The sequence below is a fragment of the Hyperolius riggenbachi genome, chromosome 4, assembly GCF_040937935.1.
Source record: "Hyperolius riggenbachi isolate aHypRig1 chromosome 4, aHypRig1.pri, whole genome shotgun sequence".
In the NCBI taxonomy this organism is placed as follows: Eukaryota; Metazoa; Chordata; class Amphibia; order Anura; family Hyperoliidae; genus Hyperolius; species Hyperolius riggenbachi.
Genome location: NC_090649.1, coordinates 65,355,304 through 65,368,629, shown reverse-complemented (window position 1 = coordinate 65,368,629; position 13,326 = coordinate 65,355,304). Strand labels below are relative to the sequence as shown.

At 45.9% G+C, this 13,326-nt stretch overlaps 1 protein-coding gene across 1 annotated transcript in view; it reads right to left on the bottom strand.

The window, feature by feature from the left end:
- Positions 1–9,237, bottom strand: part of LOC137504660 (uncharacterized) — a 135,643-nt gene extending 126,406 nt beyond the window's left edge. The window contains exons 1-2 of the mRNA XM_068233244.1: positions 9,138–9,237; positions 873–1,069 (exon numbers count right to left, since the gene is read on the bottom strand). Coding sequence (XP_068089345.1) covers positions 873–1,055 — 183 coding nt within the window. The 5' untranslated portion in view covers positions 1,056–1,069; positions 9,138–9,237. The remainder of the gene's footprint in view (positions 1–872; positions 1,070–9,137) is intronic.
- Positions 9,238–13,326: the final 4,089 nt, after the last annotated feature.

Here is a 13,326-nt window from a genome sequence, read left to right as displayed (position 1 = left end):
GTTGAAAGGAGGTGACAGGGAGCATGAGACACAGTTCCAACTGTCCTGTGTCCTGAGCACCTCTCCCAGTTTCTAGGCAATGTGAATAACAACATAGGAAATCCCATCATGCTCTGCACAGCGTCAGGGAAAAAAAACCCTGGTTTTTTTCTTTGATGGGTGGAGCTTAGATAAAAATGCAGCTAAAAATGATGCTTTGGTAAAAAAAACAAAGTTCTGATGCTGTGAAACTGTTAAAGAAACACCAAGCCTTTTTAGTTCTGCTGAGTAGATTTTTAGTCCGGAGGTTCACTTTAACCTTCTTAAAGCGGATCCAAGATGAAAAACTATCTATAACAAGTAACTTGTCTATATATCTTATCTAAGTTTAGATAGTTTACACAGCAAATCTAGCTGCAAACTGCTTCGATAGAATATGATTATTTCTTCCTGTGATTCAATGACAGCAGACATGTTGTTTGTAAACATTACACACAGGCAAGCTTATCTGCATCTTCAGCACTCAGCTTGTGAAAAAAATACTAATCCCCCTCCTCCTCCCTCCTCCCATCTGCCTCTGAAATCTCTGGCTAGTAACACTTCCCCCTCCTCCTGCCCAGACTGAGCTCCCATGAGCCCTTGCTACTGTCTGAAAATGCCAAGACTCTCTAAAAAGCTGTGGGCGAGGCTTGTTTAGTTTATAGGGAATTAGAGTATTAAAACAAAAACAAAAAAGTATTTGGCTTGAGGAATGCCCTATAAACAATAGGAAAGGAACACAATTATGCAATGAGTAAAAGTTCATCTCGGATCTACTTTAACTATTTGTTAACAATTCCACTAACCCACAACAAATCATGGCATATGGGTGTGAATGTGGCTTCCAGTATTACCTCATGAAATGTCTTGTAAGGTTTCTTCAGGTCCAGCATGTGCATATTTCCAATGATTGGTAATGGAGTGGGACCAGGAGGGAAGTTGTGAGGTGTTTTACTCTTCCATCCATAGAAAATGATGATCAGAAATAGACAGAGAGCAATGGACAAAAGCAATGTAGTGGGATCAGTAATATCCATTTTGACAGGGAAATCTGAATGAGACAGATTTATAGATGATAGAACAGTCATTATCAGCAGTTTGTGTAAGAACACAGTACAGGTCATTTCTGGTTAAAGTGTACCTGAACTCAGACCTACTCTCTGCTCTAAAGGATACACAACAGCATAATAACCTTTAAACAAAAAACATGTCTTTGATACAGCTGATACAAATCCTAAAATAAATCTGCACAGTTTCTACTTCCTCATTCATGGAAGGAGACATATTGTTTACAGCCTGTGCTTTCAAGTGAGCTTATCTGCCGTCTCTGCCATAGGCAGTCATGGGACACAGGGGAGGATCAAATTCAACTAGTGATTAGACACAGATGAGGGGAATTACACAGGCTAAACTCTTTAAATACATGCAGGGTGCATTTCTGTTACATTTTCCTTGTGTCCTGTGCAAGAGTTCAGATCCACTTTAATGTTGATTTGTTGAATTTCTATGTAAGTTGGAACACTGTACTCCCCTGTGCCTCCAGTGTCTCCCATCAATGCCACTTTGCCATTTTGTACCTCTAGTGCCCCCACTGTAGGGATGATCATTTGGATTCCGCAAAATTGTAAATACTGCATAGCCAATCCAAACAGAAATCGGAAGTTGGATTTTCGCAGACATACCGCATTACCGCAACTCTGTAAATTTAGGCCAATCACAGAACTTGTAAGCATCGGACCAATCAGAGAGATTTTTCCATGAAAATCAGATCACGGCAGTAATTTTAGACCAATCAAAAGATTCGGATACTACAGGGTATTCCCAAGTCTTGTGATTGGTGTAACATTTCCGTGGTATTACGATTACCACTTTAAAATTCTACATTCTCTGATTGGTCCAATACCCCTGAGTTAAATCCAAAGTATTTGGTCAGTCAGAGAATGCAAAAAAATGACCAAAAAAGACTCCTTGGAAATCGGAAATCAACGTAATTGGCGATCAGCATCAGCTGAAGTTTTAGCGGAATCAGAAATCAGCATTTTTGACCATACATACCCCACTTTGTCCCTCTGTGTACCATAACGCTCCCCCCCCCCCTCTGTACCCCCACTAGTGCCACCTGTATGCCCCAATGTTCCTCCACTTACTGTACACATACGCATGCAGTCACTGTCCCCTCTGTGCCTCCTGTGTATCCATGTGCTGCCATTGTCCCCCTCTGTGGTTCACCCCTGCCACCACCACCCAATCCAATCCAATCCAAAAAAAAGCTTTATTGGCAGGACCAAATACATTTAGCATTGCCCAAGCAAAACAAAACATTAACATGGGGGGGGGGGGGATAAGGGAAGGGTATGGGGGTTGGGTTATGTAGACCTTAAAGAGAAACTCCAACCAAGAATTGAACTTTATCCAAATCAGTAGCTGATACTAGTGTTGGGCGAACATCTAGATGTTCGGGTTCGGGCCGAACAGGCCGAACATGGCCGCGATGTTCGGGTGTTCGACCCGAACTCCGAACATAATGGAAGTCAATGGGGACCCGAACTTTTGTGGTTTGTAAAGCCTCCTTACATGCTACATACCCCAAATTTACAGGGTATGTGCACCTTGGGAGTGGGTACAAGAGGAAAAAAAAATTTAGCAAAAAGAGCTTATAGTTTTTGAGAAAATCGATTTTAAAGTTTCAAAGGGAAAACTGTCTTTTAAATGCGGGAAATGTCTGTTTTCTTTGCACAGGTAACATGCTTTTTGTCGGCATGCAGTCATAAATGTAATACATATAAGAGGTTCCAGGAAAAGGGACCGGTAATGCTAACCCAGCAGCAGCACACGTGATGGAACAGGAGGAGGGTGGCGCAGGAGGAGAAGGCCACGCTTTGAGACACAACAACCCAGGCCTTGCATGAGGACAAGAAGCGTGCGGATAGCATGCTTTGTACCACCATGCAGTCATAAATGTAATAAAGATAAGTGGTTCAATAAACAGGGACCACGCGGCAACGCTAACCCAGCAGCAGCACACGTGATGGAACAGGAGGAGGCGCAGGAGGAGAAGGCCACGCTTTGTGAGACACAACAACCCAGGCCTTGCATGAGGACAAAAAGCGTGCGGATAGCATGCTTTGTACCGCCATGTAGTCATAAATGTAATAAAGATAAGAGGTTCCATAAACAGGGACCGGCAACGGTAACCCAGCAGCAGCAGCAGCAGCAGCAGCACACGTGATGGAACAGGAGGAGGCGCAGGAGGAGAAGGCCACGCTTTGTGAGACACAACAACCCAGGCCTTGCATGAGGACAAAAAGCGTGCGGATAGCATGCTTTGTACCGCCATGTAGTCATAAATGTAATAAAGATAAGAGGTTCCATAAACAGGGACCGGCAACGGTAACCCAGCAGCAGCAGCAGCAGCACACGTGATGGAACAGGAGGAGGCGCAGGAGGAGAAGGCCACGCTTTGTGAGACACAACAACCCAGGCCTTGCATGAGGACAAAAAGCGTGCGGATATAGCAGCAATGCTTTTTGCCGCCATGCAGTCATAAATGTAATACAGATGAGAGGTTCAATAAACAGGGACCGGAAACGCTAAACCATCCCAGATGTTCATCGGTCATGTTACTTGGTTGGGGTCCAGGAGTGTTGCGTAGTCGTTTCCAATCCAGGATTGATTCATTTTAATTTGAGTCAGACGGTCTGCATTTTCTGTGGAGAGGCGGATACGCCGATCTGTGATGATGCCTCCGGCAGCACTGAAACAGCGTTCCGACATAACGCTGGCTGCCGGGCAAGCCAGCACCTCTATTGCGTACATTGCCAGTTCGTGCCAGGTGTCTAGCTTCATGCCCGGTTTCAGGTCCAGCGGTGCCAGCCACAAATCCGTCTGTTCCTTTATTCCCCTCCAAATTTCCTCCCCTGTGTGCTGCTTATCCCCAAGGCAGATCAGCTTCAGCAACGCTTGCTGACGCATGCCAACAGCTGTGCTGCACTGCTTCCACGATCCTACTGCTGCTGGTGCTGGGTTAGCATTTCCGGATGAGGTACAGCTTTGAGATGCGTTGGAGGAGAAGGAGTCAGAGAGGTAGGTGCTGCTGTTGTTATCCAGCTGTTTGCGGCGTGGGCAACACCCACGCCGTAGCAGGTGAGGAATCGCTGCCAGGCTCCACAAGGTTCACCCAGTGCGCGGTAAGGGAGATGTATCGACCCTGGCCGAACGCACTCGTCCAGGTGTCAGTGGTGAGGTGAACCTTGCAGGCAACGGCATTCTTCAAGCTTCGGGTTATTTAGCTGACCACGTGCTCATGCAACTCAGGCACTGCAGAGCGCGCAAAGTGGTAGCGGCTGGGAACCACGTAACGTGGGATGGCCACTGACATCATGCCCTTGAAGCTGTTTGTCTCCACCACTCGATATGGCAGCATTTCGCAGGCCAGAAGCTTGGCTATGCTGGCTGGCTGTTACTGCCACGGCCCGGGGGTCATTTGCTGGCAATTTCCTCTTGTGCTCAAACATCTCAGAGACAGACAACTCAACCGTAGCGCTGCACACCGAAGGGCTGTTGGTTGTTGTGTTTGATGAACACTGGGAGACCTCAAGAGCACTAGTCCGGAAAGTGACAGTGTCAGCATCGTCTGATGTTTGTGAATGTTGTGAACCACGCAATGGCTGGGCTACTGCTGCTGCTGAGGCGGGTCTGGTGGTGAGTCTGGTGAACCCAAGGGAGGCAGTGTTGCTGGTGGTACCCTGTCCTGCCGCGTTTGCCCACAGAGTGGGATGTTTGGATAGAATGTGGCGGCTCATGCTGGTGGTGGAGAGGTTGTTAATACTTTTCCCCCTGCTCAGGCGGGTCTTGCACACCTTGCAAATCGCCATGGTAACATCCTCAGTGCAGTCTTCAAAGAAAGCCCAGACTTTAACTGGCTGAGGACTCGGACCTCGTGCGTGATGTGCTGGTGCTGCTTAACCCACTGCTGGACGCTTGAGAGGTCATCCAAGTAATTATCTGGTCCTGTTCTTTTGGATCTGTGAGGGTTGTTGTCCTGGACAACATGGGCAGTATTGAGTGGGTTTTCTTGGGTGCTCCCCTGTGGCCTGTACGTGAACCGTCAGGGGAAACACCTCTTCCCTTGCCCCTCCCTCTTTCACCGGATTTCTTCCTCATTTCACTTATCCTTAAAGTACACGCTGACTGGCAGCAGTACAGTGGCAGTACAGAAATGCTATACAGTGGTGGGTGAGCGGTGTACCACTATTGTCAGCAGTGACACAGAGCACAATGCTATACAGTGGCGGGTGAGCGGTGTACTACTGTTCCCAGCAGACACAGAGTGGAAGTAAACACAATGCTATATAGTGTGGCTGAGCCGTGTACACAGAGTGGCATTAAACACAATGCTATATAGTCTGCTATATAGTCACCCCGAACAGGGTGATGTTCTGCAGAACCCGAACAGTGGCAAACACTGTTCGCCCAACACTACTGGGAAGGAACGCAGATTTTAGTACCTAAACACACGATACAACATGTTTTCCGGGGTCGGACTCTGAGGCACATACAGATGGTCCCGATCATCATCCTCATCATACAACTCTTCTCCTGAGTCTGACCCACCCACCACCTCTGCCACCCCAACATCCCCAGACACAGACCCCTCATCGTCCTCAACATTAACTTGGGATGCTGGCCTGAGCCAGACCTCCTCCTCCACATCAGGCCCCATCATCTCCTCAATGGCAGCCCTCATTAATCGCTCTGGCGACGGACTGATGGACACAACGTTCTCCTCCGGGGAGGGCTGCTGCTGACCACTGGCTGCTGGGGTGGATGTTATAGCTTGCGTGGGGCGTTGGCTGTTGCTGTTGTTGGGAGTGCTGCTCACAGCGGAGGTCTCTGGGGAACTCATGTTGAGCTCATATAGTGGTTGACGGTGAGTGGAGTATTACTGATCCCAGCAATATACACACTGACTGGCAGAGTACGCAATGCTATATAGTGTGGCTGAGCGGTGTACACAGAGTGGCAGTAAACACAATGCTATATAGTCTGGCTGAGCGAGCGGTGTACTACTGTTCCCAGCAGAATCAGAGTGGCAGTAAACAATGGTATATAGTCTGGCTGAGCGGTGTACACAGAGTGTCAGTAAACAATGGTATATAGTCTGGCTGAGCGAGCGGTGTACTACTGTTCCCAGCAGAATCAGAGTGGCAGTAAACAATGGTATATAGTCTGGCTGAGCGGTGTACACAGAGTGTCAGTAAACAATGGTATATAGTCTGGCTGAGCGGTGTACACACAATGCTATATAGTCTGCTATATAGTGTCAGTAAACAATGGTATATAGTCTGGCTGAGCGAGCGGTGTACTACTGTTCCCAGCAGAATCAGAGTGGCAGTAAACAATGGTATATAGTCTGGCTGAGCGGTGTACACAGAGTGTCAGTAAACAATGGTATATAGTCTGGCTGAGCGAGCGGTGTACTACTGTTCCCAGCAGAATCAGAGTGGCAGTAAACAATGGTATATAGTCTGGCTGAGCGGTGTACACAGAGTGTCAGTAAACAATGGTATATAGTCTGGCTGAGCGGTGTACACAGAGTGTCAGTAAACAATGGTATATAGTCTGGCTGAGCGGTGTACACAGAGTGGCAGTAAACACAATGCTATATACTCTGGCTGAGCGAGCGGTGTACTACTGTTCCCAGCAGACACAGAACAGTAAACAGAATGCTATATAGTGTGGCTGAGCGAGCGGTGTACCACTATTCCCAGCAGACACAGAACAGTAAACAGAATGCTATATAGTGTGGCTGAGCGAGCGGTGTACCACTATTCCCAGCAGACACAGAACAGTAAACAGAATGCTATATAGTGTGGCTGAGCGAGCGGTGTACCACTATTCCCAGCAGACACAGAACAGTGAACAGAATGCTATATAGTGTGGCTGAGCGAGCGGTGTACCACTATTCCCAGCAGACACAGAACAGTGAACAGAATGCTATATAGTGTGGCTGAGCGAGCGGTGTACCACTATTCCCAGCAGACACAGAACAGTGAACAGAATGCTATATAGTGTGGATGAGCGAGCGGTGTACCACTATTCCCAGCAGACACAGAACAGTAAACAGAATGCTATATAGTGTGGCTGAGCGAGCGGTGTACCACTATTCCCAGCAGACACAGAACAGTGAACAGAATGCTATATAGTGTGGCTGAGCGAGCGGTGTACCACTATTCCCAGCAGACACAGAACAGTGAACAGAATGCTATATAGTGTGGCTGAGCGAGCGGTGTACCACTATTCCCAGCAGACACAGAACAGTAAACAGAATGCTATATAGTGTGGCTGAGCGAGCGGTGTACCACTATTCCCAGCAGACACAGAACAGTAAACAGAATGCTATATAGTGTGGCTGAGCGAGCGGTGTACCACTATTCCCAGCAGACACAGAGTGGCAGTAAACAGAATGCTATATAGTGTGGCTGAGCGAGGTACACAGAGTGGCAGTAAACAGAATGCTATATAGTGTGGCTGAGCAAGCGGTGTACTACTATTCCCAGCAGACACAGAGTGGCAGTAAACAGAATGCTATATAGTGTGGCTGAGCGAGGTACACAGAGTGGCAGTAAACAGAATGCTATATAGTGTGGCTGAGCAAGCGGTGTACTACTGTTCCCAGCAGTGACACAATGACAGGGGGGACCCTGGCTAGCGTGGCTGGAGCGCGAACTACCCTGCCTGCCTACCCAAAGCTAAACCCACAGACAAATGGCGGAGATATGACGTGGTTCGGGTATTTATTTACCCGAACCACGTGACAGTTCGGCCAATCAGAGCGCGTTCGGGTCCGAACCACGTGACCCGTTCGGCCAATCACAGCGCTAGCCGAACGTTCGGGGAACGTTCGGCCATGCGCTCTTAGTTCGGCCATATGGCCGAACGGTTTGGCCGAGCACCGTCAGGTGTTCGGCCGAACTCGAACATCACCCGAACAGGGTGATGTTCTGCAGAACCCGAACAGTGGCGAACACTGTTCGCCCAACACTAGCTGATACCCCCTTTTACATGAGAAATAGAATGATTTTCACAAACAGACCATCAGGGGGCGCTGTGTGACTAATTTTGTGCTGAAACCCCTCCCACAAGAGGCTCTGAATACCGCGGTACTCTGGGCAAACTGCCACAATGTAACAATGTTCACAGACAGGAAATGGCTGTTTAAAGCTGTCTCTTATGCTGGGTACACACGATGAGATTTCCCGTTCGATTTGCGGATCGATTCGATTAAATCAAACATGTTCGATTGGATTTCGATTGTTTTTTTCATGGTAGGTATGCAAAATCGACGGAAAAAACGATCGAAATCCAATCGAACATGTTTGATTTAATCGAATCGATCCGCAAATCGAACGGGAAATCTCATCGTGTGTACCCAGCATAACAGCCAGAGCAGCTACAAACAGCTATATAACTTGCCCACAGTAACAATGTCACCATGTAATACATGTCAGAATGTGAATCTGGGAGAGGAAAGATTTTACAATGAGCAAACACTGACTAAATCATTTATACATAATTATTGTAAAAATGAAGCACTTTTTTTATTAAATTATTTTCACTGGAGTTCCTCTTTAAGGTATGGGGGATGTAAGGGACAATATGGGGGCTGGGATATACAGTCCATGGGGGGTATTGGGGGTATACAGTCCGTGTGGTATCATGTTCCTCTCAGTTGGTGGCAGGCTGTGACATATCGGGCAGCTATTTGCACGGTTGTTTCCTCCTCCCCCAGTAGGTTGTAGAGTTTCCTCTCCTCATCTTTCGAGGTAAAATCTTGGATGTGGGCGGAGAGTCTCTGGAAGTGGGCGGTCCTCACAGGTGCGTATTTGACCTCCTGGTCACATTGTCTGCACAGTCTCTCCTCCCGGGCTTCCATGTCTGTCTGTGCTGCCCTGTCTCTACCTCCAGGCTGTGGGCACTCAGACTCACCCATAGTTACACACAGTATATACAGTATTGCTAAATGTTATCTGTGTTGTCGCTCAGCCATTATAAATTATAAAAGCTTATTAAGCAAATTAGATTGCTTTTAAATGCTATTAAGATAGTACATTTCTTACCTTAACGCTGCAGTGGAGACACGTCTTCCCTGTGTGTGTGACTCCTCTGTGTGACTGTTATTAGGTGTATCTGAGATTATAAGGCATATCAAGTTCTATTTAATCTTCACTAGAGCTTTCAAAAGGACATGTTACGTAAGACTTGGAAGTTGATTTTTTTTCCCTTTCTTTGAATGCCAGCCAGGTGTATTGCCGCCAGCAGTAAAGCAAGGGAAGGCCAAATGGTTATATGTTTCAATTGCACTATCATTTGCCCAGGTGTTTTTCGATTTAAAAATGATTAACAAACGGACAGTCAGATTTTCATATATACAGTAGATGAGACTGGTAGACTTTAACCACATGAGGATCGCGGTGTTAAACCCCCCTAAAGACCAGGCCATTTTTCATCAATTAAGCCACTGCGGCTTTAAGGGCTCACTGCAGGGCCGCACAACTCTGCACACAAGTGATTCAGCCCCCCCCCCACACCACCACACCACCACCAACAACAGAGTTCTATGTTGGTGGGATCTTTTTGCTCCCCAATTTATTTTTTATTTTTTTTATATAAATATTTTTTGTATTTATTTTTAAATACAGAAGGCCCCAAGCTGCCTAGGTTGCCTGGTGGATGGTCTTGCTCTGTCTGAATCACACACCTGAAACAAGCATACAGTTAGCTAATCCAGCCTGTCCAGGGTCTATGGCTAAATGTATTAGAAGCAGACGATCAGCAGGACAGCGAGGCAATCGGCATTGTTTAAAAGGAAATGCATATGGCAATCTCTATAACCCTCTCTGTTCAGGTGTGCTTTAATGGCAGAGGCGGTCATTGGGTGACTGCTATCCAAATTCACTAAAGGGGTGGAGCCACAAACAGCCAATCAGATTTGTTAGATTGATTTCAGCCACTCTGTTATTGGCAGGGATTTCAAACTTGACACAGTTGGTCACTGGGTGACTGGGATTAATATTCAGGATAGTGGGTGGAGCCTAAAAAGCCAGTTAACATTCACCTATTGATTTTTAAGCAGAATATTTATATTGCTGCCATACTTACACTCTTAATGGCGGAGGTCTCAAATCTGGTACAGTCAGTCACTGGGAGACTGGGGTTTAAATGCTGAAAAGGGGGCGGGCTACAAAAAGGCAATCAGATTTCTTTTACTTCAATGAAAAAATGCAAATTATTGATGCCAAGGACCCCAAAGCTCATAAACTTGGTCATTGAGTGCCTATATGAAGGTTAGAAACAGTGGATGGAGCCAAAAACAATTAACATTTTACAGAGGAAAATATAAACTGCAGCCATTCTCAATTGCTGGAGAGAGGCGAAGTCTCAAACAGCCAATCTGATTTGTTTAATTTCTATGGGAATATACAAATTATTGATGCCAAAGCTCACAAACTTGGTCATTGAGTGTTTGTGTGTTAGAGTTAGAAAAAGTGGGCGGGGCCGACACCAGCCAAATACATACCCGGGCAACGCTGGGTCATCAGCCAGTCCCCAATAAAGTGTCTAGTGCATGATTGGAATCATATTCCACTGTGTATGAAAGTGATCAGTGCAACTTTTAACAAAGAGAAACATGGTGATCGGCAAGGACAAATAGGATTGCCAAATTAAGTGACTAGTGCAATAAATAGAACAGTAAGAACATTGAGATAGTCCCAAAGCGTGGATAAATGGATACAATCAAGGAGAAAGTGAAAAACACTGAGGTAGAATAACTGTTATGGTGGCCATACATGGTACACTTTTTTCATACAATCTTACTATTTCTATGTAGTATAAGGGTAAAATACGTGAATATACTGAAAGGATAATTTAGGCAGTTCTCTTATACTACATAGAAATGGTAAGATTGGATGAAAAAAATTGTACCATGTATGGCCACCATAAGAGTTGAATAAATCTGAAGATTCAGTAAGAAAATAACTGAGAAAACTCGCTGCAGGACAATTGACAGGCAGCTATGTTGATCTTGAGAATGAAGTAGAAATGATGAATAGCAAACTTATCCAGCTGGAGGAGACAAAGAGGGCCCGACAGGTTCAAACTCAACTAGTTTACCAAGACGCTTTCACAAGAGTTTTGTTTTTAATAGAGTTGGGCCGAACCTCTGATTTTAGGTTCGCGAACCGGGTTCGCGAACTTTCGCGGAAGGTTCGGTTCGCGTTAAAGTTCGCGAACCGCAATAGACTTCAATGGGGATGCGAACTTTGAAAAAAAAAATTTATGCTGGCCACAAAAGTGATGGAAAAGATGTTTCAAGGGGTCTAACACCTGGACGGGGGCATGGCGGAGTGGGATACACGCCAAAAGTCCCAGGGAAAAATCTGGATTTGACGCAAAGCAGCGTTTTAAGGGCAGAAATCATATTGAATGCTAAATTGCAGGCCTAACGTGCTTTAAAACATCTTGCATGTGTATACATCAATCAGGTAGTGTAATTAGAGTACTGTTTCACACTGACACACCAAACTGTTCACTGAACAGAACAGGTATGCAGTGGCAGGTTCACTGAACAGAACAGGTATACAGTGGCAGGTTCACTGAACAGAACAGGTATGCAGTGGCGGGTTCACAGAACAGAACAGGTATGCAGTGGCGGGTTCACTGAACAGAACAGGTATACAGTGGCGGGTTCACTGAACAGAACAGGTATGCAGTGGCAGGTTCACTGAACAGTACAGGTATGCAGTGGCAGGTTCACTGAACAGGTATGCAGTGGTGGATTCACAGTACAGGTATGCAGTGGTGGGTTCACAGAACAGGTATGCAGTGGTGGGTTCACAGAACAGGTATGCAGTGGTGGGTTCACAGAACAGGTATGCAGTGGTGGGTTCACAGAACAGGTATGCAGTGGTGGTAGAGTTGAGCTGAAATTTTCGTAATTTCGCATTACTATAATTACGCATGCGAAATTTGCGATTACGATGCGAAATTAGCGTAGCGAAATTGCCATTAAAATCGTAATTGAAAATACCGTAAGCGTAATTTTCAACGCGAAATTTCGCGTTTCGTTCATGCCGTAATTTCGCATTAAACGCTACCGTAATTTCGCGTTAAACCGTAACGCTCCGTATAATATAAAAAAGCCGCCGACTTTAAGGGTTAATAGCAAAGCCCCCTTAAATGCTAAGAGCCTCAAATTTGGAGAATATATTAAGGAGATCAGGAGGAATAAGAGGAAAAAATTTTTTTTCAAAAAGACCTTATAGTTTTTGAGAAAATCGATGTTAAAGTTTCAAAGGAAAAATGTAAACATTTAAAAACCCGCCGACTTTAACGGTTAATAGCAAAGCCTGCTTAAAGTTTAGGAACACCAAATTCCCAGGGTATATTAAGGGGATCAGTGGGAATAAGAGGAAAAAATTTTTTTTCAAAAAGACCTTATAGTTTTTGAGAAAATCGATTTTTAAGTTTCAAGGGCGAAAATGTCTTTTAAATGTGGAAAATGTCAGTTTTTTTTGCACAAGTAACAATAGTGTATTATTTTCATAGATTCCCCCAAGTGGGAAGAGTTTTACTTACTTCGTTCTGAGTGTGGGAAATATAAAAAAAAAACGACGTGGGGTCCCCCCTCCCAGACCTCTTTAACCCCTTGTCCCCCATGCAGGCTGGGATAGCCAGAATGCGGAGCACCGGCCGCGTGGGGCTCCGCACCCTGACTATACCAGCCCGCATGGTCCATGGATTGGGGGGTCTCGGAAGGGGAGGGGCAGCCAAGCTTTCCCCTCCCCCTCCGAGCCCTTGTCCAATCCAAGGACAAGGGGCTCTTCTCCACCTCCGATGGGCGGTGGAGGTGGAGGCCGCGATTTCCTGGGGGGGAGGTTCATGGTGGAATCTGGGAGTCCCCTTTAAAAAGGGGTCCCCCAGATGCCCACCCCCCCTCCCAGGAGAAATGAGTATAGAGGTACTTGTACCCCATACCCATTTCCTTTAAGAGTTAAAGTAAATAAACACACAGACACTTAGAAAAAGTATTTTAATTGAACAAAAAACATAACCACGAAAAAAGTCCTTTAATATTCTTAATTAACCATTAATACTTACCTGTCCCTTTAAATAAATGATCCCTCGCAATATCCTCGGAAATGTTCTATCAGTTACAATGTAACAAACTTTGTTACATTGTAACTACGCCGCACCCGACGCCACTCGCCGCTCAGCCGCCGCATACGCGTCCGTGCAGGACGCTAA